Genomic DNA, 22,908 nt, shown 5'->3' on the forward strand with positions numbered 1-22,908 from the left:
GCAGGAGTGCTTCTTTGACCAGGGATAATGAACCAGACCCAGTATGACTGGTGTTTCAACTAAAGACCCAAATGTTAAAGAAAAAGTTTAATTTTTTGTTTCTTTTAAGTGGACTTAGATAGATTTGTACATCTGGAGAACATATTTCAGGAAAGCCTGGGTAGATAATACTGTAGTTGCATTACTGAAGAAAGAACAGGGGTACAAGTGACTGGAGAAAAGGTCCTAAATAGTTTCAGAGTTCTATAAGAACAGACAACTTGGGTGACCTTGGTTTCCCAAACAGGATTTCATTACCCATGTAATGCCTCCATGTAGCCCAGAGGCTCATTGTAGAATCTTAGAATTCTACAATGCGGAGCTATAAGGATCCCTGGAGGTCACATCCTGTTTATTACTCAGGTGAGAAGCACAGGTGTGAAGTAACTCCAGGATTGCAGAGCTAGTGTGGAGCGCTGTGTTAACCCATATCCTTTCAATTAAATAGGCTTTTTCCCTGGAAGTGCTCAAAGCTGTGAGGCATTTCTTCGCCACAAGATGACCCTGATTTCCCCGTTAATGCTGAAGAAATATGGAATTCCCTTTGACAAGGTGAGCTGATGTTACCTGCAGAAGTTCTTAGGCTTACAGACACTACTCTTTCTGGCCTTTGTTTTACAGAGTTTTATTCTAGTTCATTATTATACCAGGACAGGGCCAAAGCTTAATCAAGCTATGTAGCAACACTTTGCTCTAAGGGCAATAAAGGTGGGGCACTGTACCTTCCTGGTGCCAGAGGAGAGTCAGATCCCTTTGAACAAAGTTCATTTGGAGGAATGGTTAATTATAGTCTTGTCATCTGCTAAGTTTAGGCTTTGCATTTTATAGAAGACAGCAAGACCCCAGGGATTTTATGACTTACGCTTTATTGCTCAGCTAAGTTGTGGTGGAGCTCAGAATTCCAGTTCTGTGGACTTCTGCCATTTGAAGCACTTGCTTCAAGTCTGCTCTTGTTCAGGTGACTCAAGAGGCCGGAGAGTTTATGATCACTTTCCCTTATGGTTACCATGCCGGCTTCAACCACGGCTTTAACTGTGCGGAGTCTACCAATTTTGCTACCCGTCGGTGGATTGAGTATGGCAAGCAAGCTGTGCTGGTAAGTCTGCTTGATTTCTTTCTGTAACACCATGGCAAAAATGAGCAAATTCTGGTTAGATACATTGGCTGGTGATTAGAATATTTCTTGAAGCTGCTGGAATTCAGAAACAGAGGGGCTAGCAATATGTCAAAGTATTAACATTGTGTGTTCATAAGGAATTCTAAAAAATGTGTTCAGATTTGGGAAGTATAAAATGAGGTTCTATGCTTAAGTCTGTTAGGTACTAAAACTGCATCCACACATGTTAATATTCTTGCCTTAGCCACTCTGAGATTTCTCTGTTGAAATTCTTAGGGATTTCATTTACTCTAGGGAAGCAGCAGGGCTAAGCCTTTGACTGGTAGTAGTAGACTTGTTTGTATGTTCCCGGCTTGGACAGGGAACAAGGGCAGGTGGCTGTTAACTGTCCTGGGGGCCTAATTGCAGAGCCTAACCACCCTCTGTGACCCCAAGTTAGTGCCCAGGTATATTTGCCCTGGTACCATGTATTCTCTGCCCTTTTTTCCCTGCTTCCCTTCATGTTTGAAGGTCCTGCAAGGAATAATACACCCTCAGCCTGTGAATCAAAACGATGTGGTTATAAACCATCTTGCACTTGTTTCTATGTGGAGGGAGGAGCTAGGATGTGAGGGTGAGATGGAAACAGTAAAGCATGCTTACCTGGTACTCTTCTGGTTCCTGATGACAGTGCTCCTGTAGAAAGGACATGGTGAAGATCTCCATGGATGTGTTTGTAAGGAAGTTTCAGCCAGAAAGGTACAAACTTTGGAAAGCTGGGAAAGACAACACAGTTATTGACCATACTCTGCCTACACCAGAAGCAGCCGAGTTTCTTAAGGAGAGTGAACTGCCTCCAATGGCTGGCAACGAGGAGGAGTGCCCAGAGGAGGACATGGAAGGGGTGGAGGATGGAGAGGAAGGAGACTTGAAGACAAGGTATCCCAGCAACCCTTTGGTCCTGGCTGTGTGAGGGAGGGATGTCTGGGTAGGTCCCATAACCTGCGGAGAGACTGCTTCTAAGAGGCTGTTTGTGCCCCGGCTAAGGGGAGTGTTGTTGGTCAAGGCTCCAGAAACTGGAGAGCCACAGCATTCAGGCATTTTCTGAATGAGTCACCCATGGTGGGCATGTAGTCTGCTGGAGCAAGGGGTCATTTCTATGAGGGCCAAGGGCATGTATGTACGAAGGTCAGGCTCCCTGTGAGCCAGATAAGTCATGTTTTTTCATCATATGACAGGGTCTTTTAAAAAGAAGTGTAGTGTGGATGAGACTCAAGGGCATTGGTGATGTCGTGATTTAAGCCTGCAGTGCCATTGGTGGCTGAGCCAGGGGATCTGTGCTCTGAGGAGAATTTATCCTGGGCCATGTGGGAAAGAAAGAAGGGACTGTTCCTTGGTACATACCATATGCCAGGCACTTTGCCAGCTACTCTGCATACCATTTCTTAATCCTCACAACAAATCTGAGGTGGGTGGTGATAGCTGTATTTTCCAGAGGATGGAACAAGCTCAGAGAGGTGAAGTCCTTTGTTTCAAGTCACACAAGTAAGAAGTGTCCCTGAGTTTTGAGCCAGGCCTGACAGGCTCTGGCCATTCACTTTGGGTTGTGTGTGGATGTGTGTGAATGTGTTTGAGTAAGTGGATGTATATGTGAGCTCTTAAAAGATTTGCCCTCTCTGTTGCAGCCTGGCCAAGCACCGAATAGGGACAAAGAGGCACCGAGTTTGTCTTGAAATACCACAGGAGGTGAGTCAGAGTGAGCTCTTCCCCAAGGAGGAGCTGAGTTCTGAGCACTATGAGATGACGGAGTGCCCGGCTGCCCTCGCCCCTGTGAGGCCCACCCATAGCTCTGTGCGTCAAGTTGAGGATGGTCTTGCCTTCCCAGGTTAGTTGACTATGGTGTATTTTCCACAACCCTAACTCCACATGTGTCCCGTGTTAGATGCCATATTGAGTGCTGGGTCAGAAATAAAGGAGAGTGACAGGTCTGTGAGCAGGTAGCGTACTTGGAGTGTGACAAGTGCTTTGGGTAGGGATGTTCAGGGTGGACCGGGCACGTAGGGAAAAGCTCCTACCTCTGCCTGGTCAGGGGTCAGGGAAACACTGGAGGTTTTGGTGAAGGTGACTCTTAAAAGGTAAGTAGGACCTTCCCTGGCGGACAGAGAGAGAGGAAGGATGTAGAAAGGGCGTCCTAGAGGGGAGGAGCAGGGCACAGGCTTGGAGATGGGAAATTTTTTTTTTTTTTTTTGAAATGGAGTCTTGCTCTGTCACACAGGCTGGAGTGCAGTGGTGCAATCTTGACTCACTGCAACCTCCGCCTCCCAGGTTCAAGTGATTCTCCTGCCTCAGCCTCCCAAGTAGCTAGGACTACAGGTGTCTGCTACTATGCCCAGCTAATTTTTTTTTTTGTATTTTTAGTAGAGATGGGGTTTCACCATGTTGGCTAGGCTGATCTTGAACTGCTGACCTCACATGATCTGCCTGTCTCGGTCTCCCAAAGTGCTGGGATTACAAGCATGAGCCACTGCTCCCAGCAGAGATGGGAAATATTAATAGCATGGTCCACATGGGGAACTGGTGGGGCATTTCCCTCAATTGAATATTAGGGTGGAAGGCAGTTGTGTGACCAGGAGGTGATGCTGAATAAATAGGAGATGCTGTAGGGCTCCCTGCCATTTTCATTTGCTCACGTGGAAGCTTAGAAAGCCATTTATATTTTAAGAGAAGGAGTGGTAGTGGTGTGATCAGTGTTGTTCAGCAGTCACTCAGAAGGTCATTGAGACTAGATTAGAGAAAGGCTTGTGTCTGTCTTGGGTCAGGTATGACCCAAATATGTGGTCTGCTGACAGCCAGGTAGCACTTTGGACTGAGACCCTGGGCTGGGCTGACTTCTCTTCAGCAGATTTTCTTTACTTTTTTCCCTCACATTTATTTATTTATACTGCCAGATAAAATTGTGCATATTTGTCATGTACAACATAATTTTTTTGTTTTTGAAACAGGGTCTTGCTCTGTTGTCCAGGCTGGATCACAGTGGTGTGAACACAGCTCACTGCAGCCTCAACCTTCTGGGCTCAAGCAGTCCTCTTGCCTCAACCTCTCAAGTAGCTGGCACTATAGGCATATGCCACCATGCCTGGCTAATTTTTAAATTTTATAGCGACAGGGGCTCACTTTGTTGCCCAGGCTGGTCTCAACTCCTGGGCTCTAGCAATCCTTCCATTTTGGCCTCCCAAAATGCTGGGATTACAGTTGAGAACCACTGTTCCTGGCCCAACATGATTTGTGTAGTATATATATGTTGTGGAATGGTTAAATCTAGCTGATTAAAATACACATTACTTCACATTATCATTTTTGCAGTGAGAACATTTAACATCCACCCTCTTAATACTTTTCAAGATCTTCAGACTTTCTAGCATGGGGTAGGTAGCCAGCTTCTCTGCTGAGCTCAGGCTTGCATTTCCTGCTGGAGACTGGAGAAAATGGCAGCTCCCCCTTACTGAGTGTCCGCTGAGTGCCAAGTGGTGCTTGGGAGTCCTATTTACTACCCCTGTAGATACATAGTAGCATCTTCCCGTTATAGAGGAAGAAGCTGGAGCCAGGAGGCTGAGCAGATAGCCCTGGCTCACAGTGCCCCGCCAGTGACAGAGCCAGGATTGGAAGCTAGGTCCCACTCCCAGCCCGTGTTTCTTGTGCTTTGTCACTCTGCCTTTCATCGGGTTCATGTGTGCAGAAGGAACTTGGCTCTGTCTAATTTGTATGTGTGTTTCAGATTATTCTGACTCCACTGAAGTAAAATTTGAAGAACTCAAAAATGTCAAACTGGAAGAGGAGGATGAAGAGGAAGAACAAGAAGCAGCTGCCTTGGATCTTTCTGTGAATCCTGCGTCTGTAGGGGGACGCCTTGTTTTCTCAGGTTCCAAAAAGAAATTGTCTTCTAGCCTGGGCTCCGGCTCTTCACGGGATTCTGTCTCTTCCGATTCAGAAACTAGTGAGCCTCTCTCCTGCCGAGTCCAAGGGCAAACAGGAATTCTCACTGTGCACAGTTACGCCAAAGGGGATGGCAGGGTCACCGTGGGAGAGCCATGCATGAGGAAGAAAGGAAGCGCCGCCAGAAGTATCAGTGAGCGGGAGCTGGCAGAGGTATGGGCTCCAGGCAGTGGTGTGGGGTGGGGAGCTGTCCTGGAAGACACCTTCTGGGGGAGGTGGATCTGTGCAGTGGAGGTGCTGCAGGTGTCCAGGAGGGCAGGAGAGATGCTCAGTCAGTGCCTTTAGCCTGCAGTGGTTGTGTCAAACAAAAGCCTGCGTGGCATTCACTCTCCCAGCTTGTTCTTTGCTGGGAGTTGCTTTTCTCTTAATCTCTGTGGCTACTGATTCCAAGAATTGCATCAGTGCAGCCTCAGTCACAGCAGGAGATCCTCCTCAGCCCACTTGGAAAACAATGCCCTTTTTTTTTTTGGAGACAGAATCTTGCTCTGTCACCCAGGCTGGAGTGCAGTGGCATGATCTTGGCTTACTGCAATCTCTGCCTTCCAGGTTCAGGCAATTCTCCTGCCTCCACCTCCCAAGTAACTGGTATTACAGGTGTATGCCACCACACCCAGGTAATTTTTGTATTTTTAGTAGAGGCGGGGTTTCACCATGTTGACCAGGCTGGTCTCGAACTCCTGACCTCAAGTGATCCACCTGCCTCAGCCTCCCAAAGTGGGATTACAAGCCTAAGCCACTGTACCTGGCCTTTTCAATTGGGATGGGTGGGAACTCTTCCTCTGACCCTCATTGCCTTAGTGGCACGAAGGTTGGAATGGCTGCAGTTGGAGCCCACATGTTTGGAGGTTTGAGATGAGATGGCCTTTCTTTTTCGGCTCTTGTTGCCCAGGCTGGAGTGCAGTGGCGCAATCTCAGCTCACTGCAACCTCCGCCTCCCAGGTTCAAGCCATTCTCCTGCCTCAGCCTCCTGAGTAACTGGGATTACAGGCATGCGCCACCACCCCCACCTAATTTTGTGTTTTTAGTACAGATGGGGTTTGTCCATGTTGGTCAGGCTGGTCTTGAACTCCTGACCTCAGGTGATCCACCTGCCTCAGCCTCCCAAAGTGCTGGGAGTACAGGTGTGAGCCACTGCACCCAGCCGAGATGACCTTTCTTACCTTAAAATTTCAAGGGTTCTTTTCTTACAAGCCTTGAATGCCCTGTAGACTCCCAGTATGACATTGATAGAGCACCCTTTTGAAGACCAAGATGCATTCCCAAAGCTATAAATATGAACATGTGTGTTCAGGCTTCCTCCTTAAATACATGTTGTCACTAAAAGCTGATTCCTGCTTTTGTGCAGAATGACTCTTGGTGGGTCTGCCACTCTGGGTGATCAGAGTCATGTCAGACACAGCCACGCTACCCAAGTGACCTTCCCTGACTCCCTAGCCTTACCACTTATATGGGTCAAGTTGCAGCCTTTGGTGAGGGGTGGCAGATAGAAGAAGCCAATGCAGAAGATCCTCTATATTCCCTATTCCCTTACCTTTAGTTTTTAAAAATTTATCTCTTAAAAATCTTTGGAAAATTTTAAAAGTACTTACAGAATACCATCACGAAGCCCCATGTGTACTCATCATATGTATGATTAACATTTGACACATTTGCTTTCTGTTTTTGTTGGCTGCAGTACTGACAGTCATATTCACATTTCCCTAGTGTTCCCTATTTCCCAATAGTCTCTTTTAATGGTAGGTTTGTCTCCTTGTTATTAATACTCATATAACTTTTCTCAGTGCCTTCTCTGAATCTCAGGGTACAGTTTTTGTAGACTTCCTTTTTACCTTGTGAATATTCCTCTTTCCATCCCACTGTGGTTTTGGGCTAATGAGCTAATAACTACTATGTTTCCTTCTCATTGCCTCTGACTGCAGTTCTCTGTGCCTTCTAACGGCAGCTTCCATAAAGGAGGGCTTTTTCAACCTGGAAACCAGAGTCTCTTAAACTCCCAGTTGCCACCTAGCAGTTCTTCCTTCACAAAGGCCTGGAGCCATTTTGTTCATCCTGCAGTTCACACTGTCCTCTTGCAGTCTTCCTGACTTTCTTGTTTCTGGTTGCAATCACAATCACAAAAAGCAGCTAAGCAATAGCAAGAGCTCACTGTATATCAAATACTTCATGGTTTTTGTTTTTTGTTTTTCTTTTTCGAGAGAGGGTCTTGCTCTGTTGCCCAGGGTAGAGTGCAGTGGCACAGTCTCATCTCACTACAACTTCTGCCTCCCAGGTTCAACCCATCCTCTCCACCTCAACCTCCCGAGTGTCTGGGATGACAGGTGCACGCCACCACTCTTGGGTAATTTTCTGCATTTTTTTTTTTTTTTGTAGAAACGGGGTTTCACCATGTTGTCTAGACTGGTCTCTAATTCCTGGGCTCAAGTGATCCTCCTCCCTTGACCTCCCAAAGTGCTGTGATTTCAGGTGTGAGCCAACATGCCCACTGCCCCAGCTATTAAATACTTTATATGCATTGTTCAGTCTTTGTATAACTGCTTAATTAATCTTATTACAGAGTCAGGTTTTTTTGGGATTCTTTTTGGGTTGGGAGGTGCAAGAAGCTAATAAATAATACCTGTCCTTTTCACTCTCAAATTTTGAACTTTTTTTTTTCTTTCGTTTCAGCTTCCTCAGGTTGAATTTTTCTCTCTCTTTTTTTCTTTTATTTCAAACTTTGGAACTATTTAATTGATGATACAAGAGTCAGGCATATGGAACTCAGAATGTCGCTTTAATTATAAGTTAAAGTCATTGAAGAAAGTGACTTAACCTGTGGCCAAATGGCCCTGCTACTCATTTACTCTTTTTTTTTTTTTTGAGACAGAGTCTCTGTCACCCAGGCTGGAGTACAGTGGTGCAATCTTGGCTCACTGCAACCTCCACCTCCCAGGTTCAAACGAATCTCGTGCCCCAGCCTCCTGAGTAGCTGGGATTACAGGCATGTACCACCACTCATGGTTAATTTTTGTATTTTTTTTTTTTTTTTTGAGACGGAGTTTCACTCTTGTTACACAGGCTGGAGTGCAATGGCGCGATCTTGGCTCACCGCAACCTCCGCCTCCCGGGTTCAGGCAATTCTCCTGCCTCAGACTCCTGAGTAGCTGGGATTACAGGCACGCGCCACCATGCCCAGCTAATTTTTTTGTATTTTTAATAGAGACGGGGTTTCACCATGTTGACCAGGATGGTCTCGATCTCTTGACCTCGTGATCCACCTGCCTTGGCCTCCCAAAGTGCTGGGATTACAATTTTTGTATTTTTTAAGTAGAGATGGAGGATGTTGGCCAGGCTGGTCTCAAACTCCTGACTACCTGCCTCAGCCTCCCGAAGGGCTGGGATTACAGGTGTGAGCCATCGTGCCTGGCCTAGTCATTTATTCTTGATGTTTCCAGGCCCCTCTAGAGGCAAAGCATTTTCATGGAAGCACTCAGCTTCAGTGTGGTATGGATGTAGGCCAGAATGCACTCCCTCTCCAAAAGATAGATCCTAGTAAAAAGAAGCATGACTTTCAAGGGAAGCAGGGTGGGGAGAAAAGCCAGGACTCCTTCCATGTGGAAGTATGCTAGTGGAAGGGGTTTTCTCGACATGTCTGTCTTGTTCAATCCTCTGCTTAAAAACCACTGAGTGTCTTCTTGGTTCCTTTTTATTTCTGTATGTACTTCTTAGGTCTAGCCTGATAATAATACCCTAATACTCCTCTCCACTCCATCACCAACCATCCATCCACCTCCAACATGTGCTGGCTTGTTTGTTTGAACTACTTAAAAGTCTTTAAAACTGTCTTGGCTGCCCTGCCTCTTCACTCTACTTTGTAATCATTTACAGCATGCCTACTGTAGCCCAGGATTGTTGCCTTCAAGGAGCTCATAGTCTAGGATAGATAAGAGCAAATATTTCAAGTACTTAATGATATATATTGTGGTATAAGTGGGAGAGTTAGCAGCTCAGCTTGGAGTTGGAGTGTAGAGTTCAGGACTGCAGTTTAGCTAGGCCTGAGGTTAGAAGAAGAATGCCAGGTGGATACAATGAAATTGAAGAGAGAATCTGGCAGAGGAGGGTGTTCTAAATGATCACGATAGCTCATGCCAGGGTCAAAGCACTTAGGGGTCTGCAATGGTTTAGTTTGTCTCAGGTGTACCTGGAGGGTCTGCCTTGTTGCTCTGTGATGCAGTTTGACCTCCTAGTTGTATAGGGAGCAGCAGAAGGGTCCCCACCATATACATCGTATGATTTGGAAATTGAAAACTTCCATAATAAATTCTTTTAAATGCACACACAAAGGGCCAGGTGCGCTGGCTCATACCTATAATCCTAGCACTTTGGGAGGCCAAGGTGGGTGGATCACCTGAGGTCAGAAGTTTTTGAGACCAGCCTGGTCAACATGGTGAAAACCCATCTCTACTAAAAATAAAAAAATTAGCCAGGCATAATGGCACATGCCTATAATCCCAGTTGCTTGGGAGGCTGAGGCAGTGAGAATTGCTTGAACCCGGGGTCGGAGGTTGCAGTGCACACCACTGTACTCCAACCTGGGTGAAAGAGCGAAACTTCGTCTCAAATAAATAAATAAGTAAATGCACACACAAAGATGCAGAGGGATGCCACGTAGGGTGCCATGCACCTGCGGTCCCAGCACTTAGGGAGGCTGAGGTGCGAGAATTGGTTGAGCATGAGAGGTTGAGGCTGCAGTGAGCCATGACTGTACTACTGCACTACATCCTGGGTGACAGAATGGCACAGTATCTTAAAAAGAAAAGAAAGCTGCAAAGCAAATAATACAGTGAACCTACAAATACCCTAGCAGGTGTCAGGTCCACTTCACTTTGTTTGTCCTGTTTTCAATTTGCTGAAATATTTATGTTAAAATTATATTATCTTTATTGGTATATAATATACATATTTTTGGGATACATGTGATATTTTTAATACATTAGTATGATTTGTAAAGATTAAATCATTATAATTGGGAACTGCATCACCTTAAATATTTGTCTTGTCTTTATGCTAAAAATATTCAAATTATTCTCTTCTAACTATTTTGAAATATACAATACATTGTGGTAAACTGTAGTCACCCTACTAACATTGGGTCTCATTTCTTCTATCAAACTATGTATTTGTGCCCATTAATCTACCTCTCTGCTGAAGTATCTTAAAGCACATCCCAGATACCATGTCATTTCTTCCCTACTTCAGTGTGTATCTCTGAAAAATATGGTCACTTTCTTAGATAATAACTATGCCATTAGTATACCTCAGAAAATTACGAAAATTCTTTAGCATCATTTACTATCCAGTCCATAGTCAAATTTCCCCATTGTCCAGACAAAATCTATTTCACAGTTGATTGGTTTATATCAGGATTAAATCAAAGCCCAACCCTTTGATTTGTTTATGATGTCCTGAAGTCTTCCTTAATGTAGGCCAGCATGCCTCTCTTTTTTTGCCTCACCATTGACTTCATCAAGAAACTGTCATTGATTGTCCAGTAAAGGATTTTTTTTTTTTTTTTTTTTTTTTTGAGACAAAGTCTCTCACTGTTGCCCAGGCTGTAGTGCAGTGGTGCAATCTTGGCTCACTGCAATCTCTGCCTCCTGGGTTCAAGCAATTCTCCTGCCTTAGCCTCCCAAGTAGCTGGGACTACAGGCATGTGCCATCACGCCCAGCTAAATTTTTTTTATTTTTAGTAGAGACGGGGTTTCACCACGTTGGCCAGGATGGTCTCCATCTCCTGACCTCGTGATCTGCCCGCCTCGGCCTCCCAAAGTGCTAGGATTACAGGCATGAGTCACTGTGCCCGTCCCAGTAAAGGGTTTTTTAAGTACTGCACTGATGTTTTGGAAGATTGTTCTGTATAGGCAGTATAAAGATTTTGGGGGGGAGGAAGAAGGAGGCAAAATTAGAAATTGTTAACAGAGGTTCTCTTGAAGGTGGAATTATGGATGATTTCACTTCCTACATTTATGCATCATTTGAATATTTTTATGATTAACATGTTATTTTTACAACTAAATACTTCTACTTCAGGAAAGGAGGAAAAAAGATTTGAAACAGGGAAACCAATTAGGAACCCGTTTCTTTAGTCTGAGAGAGAGGTAGCGAGGACCTGTGGGTGGTGGTGATAGGGATGGGGAGCAGAAAATGGACTCGGAAGGTAGGCGCATAGGACTGGGTGACTGGATGTGGGGTGAGTCAGAGGGTATCATGGGACGTGAGTCGCGTTTCCAGCTTGAGTTCTTGGGATGGATGGTGGTGCCATCCTTATAGGATAGTGGTTATAAGAAAACTAAAGCGTTTTTTATTGTGGGCCAGGAAATGAGTAGAGTTTGGGTACATCTGGAGTGTGACTTTTGTGAGGTGGGCTATGGAAATACATATAGCCTTGAAGCTGGGGGTGGTAGTCACCAGGAGGGCACCGGTGGGCATGGGAGAATGTGTGTAGAGTGAAGAACAGTTTGACAGTGTGGGGTTGGGGGAGAGGGCCCAGGTAGCAGAATATGAAGGAGCAGCCAGAGGTCAGGAGAACTAAGAAAGAACAGTGTGTCCAGGGCCAGGGCAGGAGAAAAGTTCAAGACAATGGGAGATATGGCCAAGTGTGCCTTGTATTAAAGGGCAGGGTCCTGCCGCGTGGGGGAAGTTGAAGACTTAGTGATTGGATTCTGGGGATCTAAGGAAGTGGGAGTGCAGGTGGAGGGACAGGAGGGGACAGCTGTAGATAGGTTTTTTTTGTTTGTTTTTGTTTTTTTGAGACAAGGTCTTGCTGCGTTGCCCAGGCTGGAGTTGAGTGGTGCGATCTCAGCTCACTTCAGCCTCGACCTCCCAGGCTCAAATGATTCTCCCACCTCAGCCTCTCAAGTAGGCATGTGCCATCATGCCCAGCTGAGTTTTTTATTTTTGTAGAGATTGGGGTCTCCCTATGTTGCCCAGGCTGGTCTCAAACTCCTGGGCTCAAGTGATCCTCCTGTATTGGCCTCCCAAAGGCCTGGGATACAGGCATGAGCCACTACACCCAGCCTGTGTTTTTAAATTGTGGTAATATATACATGATATCAAATTCACCTATTTTAACAGTTTTTTTAGTATACAGTTCAGTGGCAGTAAGTACATTCACTTTGTTGGGCCACTGTCACCAGAATGCAGATGGGAGGAGATGGGGAATGTATCTCTGAGGGTCACCTAGAGTAGTCAGATAACTACTTCTGCTTAGTGCAGCCCAGCCCTTTTCAAAAGCCACTACTCTTAGGAACTCTTCATTGCTTTCCAGCTAGTTCCCTTTCTTCTTTGAAGCCCTAGAGTACTTGCTTCTTAATGCCCTTGTCATAGGCTGGTGAAGAATATAACCTTCTAGAAGATGGGCTCTGTGCCACATTCATCCTCATTTCTTGAGTTACCAGCACGGTCCACAGGGCTTGGCCTGTGAACCCTTTGTAATGAGGATGGAATGAGTAAATGGAAGGTCAGGTTTGTTTTAGTAAGAAGCCACCATCAGAATTAATTGACTGGGAGGAATAAGGGACAGATAGTCAAAGTTTGGGGCCAGAAGCTGAGCAACGTTGCCCATCCCTGGAGAGGTCTAATAGCATAGGATCTATATTTGTAGACAACTGGCTTCCTCAGAACACCCTTATATTCCCCTACCCCAACTTTAAGCATCCCCAAGCTGTAATTTGGGCTGCCTGCTATCTATGTCAAGGGCCTTTTTTAGGTCAGTCTGGTAAACTGCAGTTTTTGGTAAAAGCACCGTGGCTGACAGACTGCCAAAGCGGTAGAGTTTCCATTAAGTACTGACTGAGCCACAGCCATATGTCTGCTGCAGAAGTTCTTGTTAGTTCAAGCTGCTTTGAAAAGTGAGTCCCCAGAACAAGGTGGGAGAATAGTTAGTTCTTCTCTGTACAGAATAAACCCTGTTAGGAGCACTAACCTTGACCCTGGGTGCCAGATGTTGGAGGAGGGAGCAAAGAACTTAGGAGACTTGAGCTCCAGCTTTCTTGCAGGAAGGGCCCTGGGAGACTGCCTGCTATCCCACCCTGTCTGCAAGAAGGGGTCTTTGGGGAAGAGTTTATTACTACCATTTTACTGGTGGGGCTGCTACTCGTCCAGGCTCACATAGCTAGTTGGTCGAAGTGGGATTTCAACCCCGACCTTTCTGCTATATACCAAGAGAATTTAGAAACTGGAGCAATCCCAGAGAAGGCAGCACCGTGAGGAGGGTGCGGATGCCATGGTAGTAGGTATGCTGGCCAGGAGATGAGGAAATGTGAAAAGACATTCAAATATTTGAGTGGACCTGACTACTTTGGTCAGAGGCAGGCAGCATGACGGTAGTGGAAAGGGCTCAGACTTCAGACTTGGACACCAGGTCTCACTCCCTGTGGTTAGAGATCATGTCATGTTCATCTCTACATTGCCAAAACAAGTATTCCCACCATATACAGGTATATAGGAGGTGCTATGAATATACTGATCATGGAAAAGGTGTCCTTTCCTTTCCCAAGCTGCATTCTGGTGTTCTTGACCTTCACCCTTCCAACTCTGGAACTTGCTTGGATCTTAGGATGATCTCCCTACCTCCTAGCCTGTATTTATTTCCTATTGCTGCTATAACAAAGTACCACAAACCCAGAGACTGAAACACTTATTATCTTAGGGTTCTTTAGTTCAGAAATCTGAATTGGGTTTCACTGAGCTAAAATGAAGGTGGCAGCAGGGTTGTGTACCTTCCTGGAGGCTCTCGGGGGAGGACCCATTTCCTTGCCCTGCCAGCCTCCCTAGGCTCCCACATTCCTTGGCTCCTGGACCTCTATGTCCATTATCAAAGACGGCGGCATCCAGCCAAGTCGCTCTGGCATCACATCACTCGGACAGACTCTTCCGCTTCCTTCTTCTGTTATAAGCCCCATTGGGATTACATTGGGCCCTGGATGATCCAGGATGCTCTCCCTATTTTAAAGACCATCTGAAGGTGGGAAGTGGTGGCTCACGCCTGTAATCCCAGCACTTTGTGAGGCCAAGGTGGGTGGATCATGAGGTCAGGAGATCAAGACCATCCTGGCTAACACGGTGATCTATTAAAAATATAAAAAATTAGCTGGGCGTGGAGGCATGCACCTCTAGTCCCAGTTACTCGGGAGGCTGAGGAGAATCACTTGAACCTGGGAAGTAGAGGTTGCAGTGAGCTGAGGTTGCGCCACTGCATTCCAGCCTGGGCAACAAAGCCAGACTCGGTCTCAAAAAAAAAGACCCACCTGATTAGCAACCTTGATTCTCCTTTGCCATGTTAGAATAACATATTCACAGGGATTGGGATGTGGGCATATTGGGGAACTATTCTCTCTACCAGATATCCTGCTATCTCTCCCTTTCACAAGGTTTTCTTCTTTACTTATAAAGCCAAACTCATGTAGCCCCTATCATAGCTAAAATACAATTCTAGAGGAAACTTCCTTCTCAAACTATGATCTCATTTTTCCCTTCAGCTTCTCAAAAATAGTCTTGATGTATTCACTCAGTTTCTTCTTCTTGTCCAATGGAACTTATTTCAAAAAACAGTCCTGACTACACTTATGTTTTTGTTTAACTTGTGGACAAAGACTTATGGATAGGTGCAAAAAATAAATCCTCTTTTGCAACCCAGAACTCATTGTTCAGTATGAGTTTTGATACATATAAGAAGGGATATTATGATAAGAAAAAGAAAAAAAAAAACAGTCCTGATAGCTCCCCATTGCCGGGTGAGTACTTGGCCGCTTCCCTGCTCAGCTCTTCTGTGTTCTTTGTCCTGTGGATCTCCACCTCCCTGAAGCTGTCCCCTTCTTGGCTTTCTGGTATTCCTCTTACCCGTCTGCTTCTGAGTCTCCTTTTCTCCCTTCTCTTCTTCTTCCTGTCCCTGGAAGTCTTAGTCAATTTGTTATCCACGCCAATCTCATCTTCTCCCACCATTTTAATTCTGAACCTAGTGCTGCAGATTCCCAGATCTTGTCTGACCTCTTTTCTGAACCCTCAGTCTGAATTTCTTATTGCTTCCCTTGGGTGTTTCCAAATGAAAAGACCCTTGTGTACATGTATATACCCCATGCAGCGTGTTTAACCTGGTTTGTTCTTAGCCCCCACCTCCACACAAGCCCTCTTAAAGCCTCTCACCTTGGTGGTCCAGGCTAGAAATAGCCATCATTTCTGGCTTCTTTATTCTCATTTCCTTTTCTTCCTAGTATCTGCCATAGCCCATATGTTCTAGGCCTATTTTCCAGGTGCCCTCAAAGTGCTGGTGGGGGCAGGGGACAGGGAAACAAGAAAGAATATTACTAGGGTATAGGAATAAAGCAAAATAAACTTTGTTTTTATCTTAACCTTTTTTTCTTTTTTCTTTTTTTTTGAGAGGGGTCACGCAGCCTCTCAACTCTACTCTGTCACGCAGGCTGGGGTGCAGTGGCGTGATGTCGGCTCAGTGCAACCTCTGCCTCCTGGGTTCAGTGATTCTCCTGCCTCAGCCTCCCGAGTAGCTGGGAATACAGGCGCGTGCCACCACACCTGGCTAATTTTTGTATTTTTTGTAGAGATGGGGTTTCACTCTGTTGGCCAGGTTGGTCTTGAACTCCTGACCTTATGATCCTCCCACCTCAGCCTCCCAAAGTGCTGGGATTACAGGCGTGAGCCACCATGCCTATCTTAACCTTTTATAGTTTGTTTTTGCTTTAAACTATGCATATGTGCATTAGTATTAGTATATGTAATTGATTAGTATATGTAATTGATTAGTAAGTAGTACATAGTTTGGGGGTGCATGCTCCTAAATTTTCTATTTACATGGTGAGACTATCAAAGTTGGACAAGTATGGATTTTCCAGTTTGTTTTAGCCAGAGAACCCTTTTACTTAACGTAATGATTGATTGATTGATTGGAGACAAAGTCTCACTTCTGTCACCCAGGTTGGAGTGCAGTGATGTAGTCTCAGCTCATTGCAGCCTTGATCTTCCAGGCTCAGGTGATCCTCCCACCTCAGCCTCCTGAGTAGCTAGGACTACGGGTGCGTGCCACCATACCTGGCTAATTTTTTCTTTTCTTTTTTTTTGTGGAGACAGAATTTTGCCATGTTACCCAGGCTGGTCTCAACCTCCTGGGCTTAAGGGATCCGCCCACCTCAGCCTCCCCTAGTACTGGGATTATAGAAATAAGCCACTGTGCCTGTCCAGAACCCTTTAAGTGAAATCTTAATCAATTAAAAAATATAAATCAAAAGCAGAGCCATTCTGGTTGGAAAGAAAGTGGGGCCTCAAGCCCGTTTTGTTCACTGTAGTAGAGGCTCCTGAGGCACTTTTTGGATGTACATTTTGAAAACCAGTGGTTTAGATAGTTGGTATAGTTCAGGTCTGATTAAGTCTACGGTCATGTAAGTCTTGATGGACATCAGTAGAAAAAGGTCCCTAATATCCTCCCTCCACCGTATTCCTCCATACTGCTGCAGCATCCTTAATCACTTAAGCATAGATCACATCCTTTTTGTTTCTCCACACCTTCTTCCTTTCCTGGGCAGGCCTTTGCACACAGTAGGTTCCCAGTGAATATTTGTTGAATGAATGGCAAATGGATGCCAATACTTGTTGGCAGAATTTACGTTTGGAAGAGCAGGCTCTGTTCTTCTTGGACATGGCCTGTTTAGAAGTTGTTTTTTCTTGGCATTCCAATTGTGGTCCTCAACTCCTGGGGCTCTGTGTAGTCACACATGGAGTCTGTTGGCCCAGGGCGTCTTCTCTGAAGTAGCACTGCAGCATTTATGGCATTGGTTTTTGTCACAGTTGCAAAGTGGCCCTCTTTCAGGCCTCATTTCCTTGCTTAATGGATTTGCTAACCCTGCGTCTCCTAATGTCAGTAAAACCAAGTTTTAAATATGTTGATTAGGAAGAAACCCTTCTGTAGTGTTTCTGCCAGTCCTGTACATTTAAATCTAATTACACTTGCTTTGACATTATGTAAATACAGTGTTAAATCAACCTTTCCCTTTGCAGCCAGGCCAGAGTTTCAGATGCACGTTCTGTCCTGGCTGATGTTCTCCCCTGGAGAAGAAGCAACTAACTGAGGAATGAACAGTATCTGCTAGAGCTGAAGTCTTGGCAGTGTATAAGGAGAAGTTTGCCTATTTTAGTAGGTCAGCTGCTGCTCACCCCTTTAGGTGTCCCCTAGACACTCCTGGGTGGCCCAGCTGCCTGGCACATTTTAACAGGTACTGTTGACCTTCTGGGCCAAGAAAGGGGCCCCTGGGCTTGTCGAGGGCTCTCTCACTTGGGCTACCTCAGTAGTCTCATGGCAATGAGCTTAAGGGACAAGGCATGGCTCTTTCTCAGAGCTAGAGCAGGCTTGTTTTTGGTACATTTGTTTCAGGCTGCTCCTGAGAAGGCTACGAACTACACTTGGGTTTTGCCCTAAATTTACATAATCCCCGTTCAGACTAGTTTGGGATGTGGTATTGTCATTTAGCTTTTTCTAAGACAGGCGTTTTCTGTGTTTGGTTTTATATATCTTTTTGTTGCTCTGTGCCCCTCTCTTTCCTTTGGTTTTCATTGTAAGGCTGACTTGTGCTGTGTCTCAAGTGGAGACAATGACCAATTTAATTTCTTCTGGTTTGCCCAGGTTGCAGATGAGTACATGTTTTCCCTGGAGGAGAATAAGAAGTCCAAGGGCCGCCGTCAGCCTTTAAGCAAGCTCCCCCGCCATCACCCGCTTGTGTTGCAGGAGTGTGTCAGTGATGAGGGTAAGTGTTGTTTTTTCTTCACCAGGAGGAATGCAGCTCACCACATTAGACTTGACAGGACAGGACATCAGAAAGCCAAGCTGAGGGGTAAGGGTGGGCCTGCGGCTTAGCTGCTCTCCCAGATATTCCATAAGAAGGACAGGATTTCCTTATATCGAATTGACTAACCAGATTTCATTGTAAGTTTGAGTATCTTGGAGTGTACCCTTAATAGGGGATAATTGCAGGCAGGTTTTTTCCTTTTTTTTCCTGGGAGGTACAAGACTGATTTTTCAGGATAGAAAATTCTGTCAGTGACCCAAAGCCCTGTGCTGGATATGTGGCTGCAAAGCTAACTAAGATAATGTTCGTGCCTTCAAGACACTCACAGGGTAGTGAGGAAACTGGACAGGTAAACAGATCGCAAGAAAGAAGAGGTGTTAATCTGGGCAGAAGTACAGCAAGTGTAGCCATGGAGAAGAGAAGCAGGAGGCTGTCGTCAGAAGAACTATAGTCAGCTCAGTGTGGCTGGAGCTGGAGGGCAAGGCCAGGGAGTGGAGTGATAGGTGGAGTAGGAGGAGGGAAGCCAGATTCTGGACAGTGTTATCATTGGAGGCCGGAGTGAGGACCTTGTCTTACTGGCATTCAGGAGCCAGTGACATGTTTTAAGTAGAGGAATGTCATGGTCATTTAGATGCCTTTAGAAAAGATCACTCCTAGTGCTGGCTTCTCGAGGATGGCTTTGGGAGGATCAGATGGGCTTCTGTAATGGTCTGTCTACAATATGAAGGTCTGAAGTGGATGGCAGTGGTAGGGAATGTATTTGGAAGATAAAATCAGCTGGATTTGGTGACTGGCTGTGGAGCTACGAGGATGGTAGTTGAGGAGGATGAGTTGAGTGTGTCTCTGGTTTATAGCTTTGGTTGGGGAAACCTGTGGATGTAGACTTATGAGTTGGCACTGAGGTGACATTTGATACCATTGTTGGAATAATGAGGCCACTCTTGGGGGAGGGGACCTATTGGGGTGAGCAGAGGCTGGGGCTAGGTGGACAGAGGAGGGAGGGGAGCCTGTGAAGGAGGCAGAGAAGTGGGGTAATCAGACATGTGTAAGGAGAACCAGGCAATGTAGCACTGAAGCTCAGGGTGCATTGACATCAGTGGAGAGTGGTCTCCTGTGCTTCCTGGAGCCCAGAGATCCAGGAAGATCAGCACTGCAGAGCCTCAGCTCTGGCTGTGTTTGTGACTGGGCCCTGGCACCCTAAAGGAGAGCAGAATCATTTGTACTTGTTACTCTTGACTAATGTCAGGCTCTGTCCTACCCGGTCCTCTCCTTCCTGATCTGATGTCAGTGCCCCATCTCTGCTGTTTTTTTTGTTTTTTTTTTTTTAAAGTTGAAAGATCATGATAAACTGGATGGGGAACATCCCTTCTGCCCTCCAGTCAGAAGTGCAGCAAGACCCTGAGTAAGGTCATAGGAAGCCCTCTGTGTTCTTATTCCACCCAGACAGGAGCTTCAGGTTCTCTGGGTAGCACCAGCCTATCTTCTGATTCATTTACAGCATTGTAGACTTTAGGAAACTGTAAAAGTTACCAAGAGGAAAACAAAATTACCCTTCAAAGATGACCATTATGAATATATTAACGTATTATCTATCCTCCTGACTTTTCTAGTCATATATTAGAATATGTCCATGTATATCTTTTTAAAATAATGAAATAATGCAATTGAGATAATAATATACAACCTCCCTTACTTGTTTGTTTTTGAGATGAAGTCTCACTCACTCTTGCCTAGGCTGGCGTGATCTTGGCTCACTGCAACCTCCGCCTCTGAGTTCAAGTGATTCTCCTGCTTCAGCCTCCCAAGTAGCTGGGATTATAGGTGTATGCTACCATGCCCGGCTAATTTTTGTATCCTTTAGTAGAGATAGGGATTTCACCATGTTGGCCAGGCTGGTTTTGAACTCCTGACCTCAAGTGATTCACCGCTTCAGCCTCCTAGAGTGCTGGGATTACACACTTGAGCCACCATGCCCGGCCCCACAATATCCTTTCATCTTCAGTCCATGCTTATCTTTCCCTGCTTGTCCCAAGAATGTGTTTTATAGTTATTTCCTTTGAACTCTAATATAAATCAAGCTAAGGTTACATACTGCATTGGGAAGTTGTTTCTTTAATGTTTATACCTCCCCCTACTTTAAAATAAATTTCAATTCAAGCATAACAATTCAGTGACGTGCACACATTTGAACTATACAGCTCAATGAAATATTACATATGTAACTGTATAATTTTGCTTCCTGAAATGTTCGCTTAATGTAGTGAACATTTTCCCTCATCATTCAGTATTTACAAATGTAATGATTTGGGGCCACTTTTGGCTTTGTAAATGGAACAGATGTCAGTGTGTTAATTTTTTAGTTGTGAGTGTGAGCCTGTCTGTCTGTTTCTGTTTCTTCATTCTATCTTGGTCACTCCTGTTTGGGCAGGATAAAGAAAAAAATCTGTGCTTGGGTTCTAAGCACCGTGGCTCCTGATTGCAACTGAACAATGGGGCACATAGGGGTTGATTTTAAATGTCTGCATTGGTGTCCTCAGGCTATACTGAGGCAGCGCACAATGGCAGCTGCCAGATGCCTTTAGATTTAACATGACTTTGAGGGCAGAGTAGAAAACTATCTGCACCGAGCTGGTGTTGCCAGAAATGAAGAAACAGGAACCTAATCCAGGTACAGAGCAGAGCTCTCCTTGGCTGCTTTGAACAGATTTCAGGGCCTCTGGGAAGGCACTTCTGTCTGGGAAGAAGCAAGATCACTGGAGGGTCATAGCCGGGGATTGATGATGCCACTCATAGCGAGATGCAGTGATCCCTCGGAATGTCCCATGTGATGGGGCTGGCACAGAGCCAGTCTCCTATCAGGGGCCGCATAGTTGGGCCTTGCTTGATCACACTTGGCAAAGAAGGGCATAACAACTGTAGCTTCTCATAACTTCCGGCATGGTGGAGCATCCAGAGAAACATTTTGGACATCTACCAAAGACTGTCCTCATTTACTCATAACCTTCAGAATTCTGGTGTTTCCTTTTACTTCCCTGTTTCTGTTTCCTTGTTTCTGCTGGGAGCTTGTAGACTGTGCCCCTGTCTCACTGATTGAGGAAGAACTGGGAAATGTGCACCTTTATCACTTATATGAGTTTTGTGAGCAAACTTTTTTGGTTTTCTACTCAGCTGTATATCCCTTTCTTGTAGGAAGATGCACCCAGAAGGGATTTTTCTTTCCCAGGCCTTGGTGAAGTCCAATAAGTTGTATGCTCTGCTGTCTAGCATACCTAGGAGGTACAGTCTGTCATGACCAGGGATATATGAAGGGCCAGGAAGTAAATATTTTAGGTTTTACAGTCCTCCTTGGTCTCTGTGGTTGTCATTTTTTTTTTTTAAGCCCCAGTGCTGAAAATGTAAAAACAAAGCTGGGTGCAGTGGCACATGCCTGTTATCTGAGCTACTTGGGAAGCTTTGGCGGGAGGATCACTTGAGCCCAGGAGTTTGAGGCTGTGGTGGGCTATGATCGCACATGTAAATAGCCACTGTACTCCAGCCTGGGCAGCATAGCGAGACTCCATCCCCAAAAATAAAAACAATTCTTAACTTCCTGAGTGGGCTGGATTCAGCCTGCAGGATATTGTTTGCCAGCGTCAGGACATTACATCTTGTGGCTGGGAAGAGGATTCATTTTGGACATGCAGCTCTGCTTTCTTCCAAGGCAGAGCTAGGATGGGTTAGGGAACCTTGTCCAGAATAGGTACATACCCCTGATCTTTCCAGAGGTAGCTGGAAAGTCCTGGCCAAGGACCATGATATTACAACTTTTAAGCTTTGCTCATTCCATTATTTTCTTTCCTTGTTTAGTTGTACTAAAGGGAAAACTCTAAAAGGTAAAGGACTTAACATGCTGACATTTTGGAGGCAGCAGATAAGACAGTTTCTGGCAAGATGGTGGTTCATTCTGCTGTCCTTGGGCAGAGGGGTTGAATGTGGCAGCTGTTAAGGGAGAGCAGAGCAAGCTCTGGTGGGGCAGGAGGAAGAATGGAGGCCATGAGTCAATCTGGCCATAGAATGGGGTACTGGCAGGACTTCCTACACATTGTCCAGATATTGAAGGAGTCTATTGACAATTGCTTCTACCCTTTGCCTTTATCATCCTTAGGAATCCAGGAGTCACCCTTGGTCAAAACATAGGACCAGAAGTCCTAGTTGAACTCATCTGCTCTCCAGGCAGAGTGACAGGTGTGTAGAGTTGGTGCTGACTCACATTTCTGTTTCCTCCTCTAGAGACATCTGAACAGCTGACGCCTGAGGAAGAGGCTGAGGAGACAGAGGCCTGGGCCAAACCTCTGAGCCAACTGTGGCAGAACCGACCTCCAAACTTTGAGGCCGAGAAGGAATTCAATGAGACCATGGCCCAGCAGGCCCCTCACTGCGCTGTCTGTATGATCTTCCAGACTTACCATCAGGTAACTGAGCTTCATGCACTCTGTTTACCCAGGACCAGCAATCAGAGGGAAGCTAGATTTGTTAGTATATAGCTTGTCACTGGTTGTCTTGGGAAAGGCCGCCTCCACCCCCAGCATTCTCTGCCCCATCTGTGTATTGGTCAGTCTTCTCCAGGCAGATAACCCAGCATTGTGGGTTTCAATTGAGAATGCTTTGGAGACAAGCTCAGGGTGGGCTTAGGCTTCCCTTTGCACATGCACTCATCACAGACATCATTGTTTGCATAGCAATCTGCATTTTTGTTAGTCTAGTCCATGACTATTCCTGCCAAGTGGTTTGCAGTCCTGGCCAGTGTGGAGGACTGTAATTTCTTGAGAACTGTAATTTCTTTACCACAGTCTGAACTTCAGATGAAAAGCTAGATCCTCTGATGTTGTCTTTCCTTTCTCATTGCCACAATGGGTGTTGCCAGTAGCAGAAGGAACTTGGGTAGAAGCAAGGGCCTGATATGTGAGAAGGGCT

The 22,908-nt window shown here is 45.5% G+C and overlaps 1 protein-coding gene and 1 non-coding gene across 5 annotated transcripts in view; both read left to right on the forward strand.

Moving 5' to 3' along the window:
* Window positions 1–22,908, forward strand: part of KDM4A (lysine demethylase 4A) — a 54,591-nt gene that overhangs the window by 16,241 nt on the left and 15,442 nt on the right. For all 4 annotated transcript variants that reach the window (XM_012434573.2, XM_012434574.3, XM_012434575.3 and 1 more), the window contains exons 7-13: window positions 488–591; window positions 998–1,135; window positions 1,827–2,074; window positions 2,821–3,020; window positions 4,911–5,281; window positions 17,793–17,913; window positions 22,225–22,406. In XM_012434573.2, the coding sequence (XP_012289996.1) occupies window positions 488–591; window positions 998–1,135; window positions 1,827–2,074; window positions 2,821–3,020; window positions 4,911–5,281; window positions 17,793–17,913; window positions 22,225–22,406 (1,364 nt within the window). The remainder of the gene's footprint in view (window positions 1–487; window positions 592–997; window positions 1,136–1,826; window positions 2,075–2,820; window positions 3,021–4,910; window positions 5,282–17,792; window positions 17,914–22,224; window positions 22,407–22,908) is intronic.
* Window positions 14,724–14,847, forward strand: LOC135273520 (small nucleolar RNA SNORA40). The gene has a single exon (XR_010341310.1). It is a non-coding gene; the product is annotated as a small nucleolar RNA SNORA40 (small nucleolar RNA).

This window comes from Aotus nancymaae, unplaced genomic scaffold, assembly GCF_030222135.1.
Source record: "Aotus nancymaae isolate 86718 unplaced genomic scaffold, 86718_ANA_hifiasm-v0.15.2.pri h1tg000007l, whole genome shotgun sequence".
NCBI lineage: Eukaryota > Metazoa > Chordata > Mammalia > Primates > Aotidae > Aotus > Aotus nancymaae.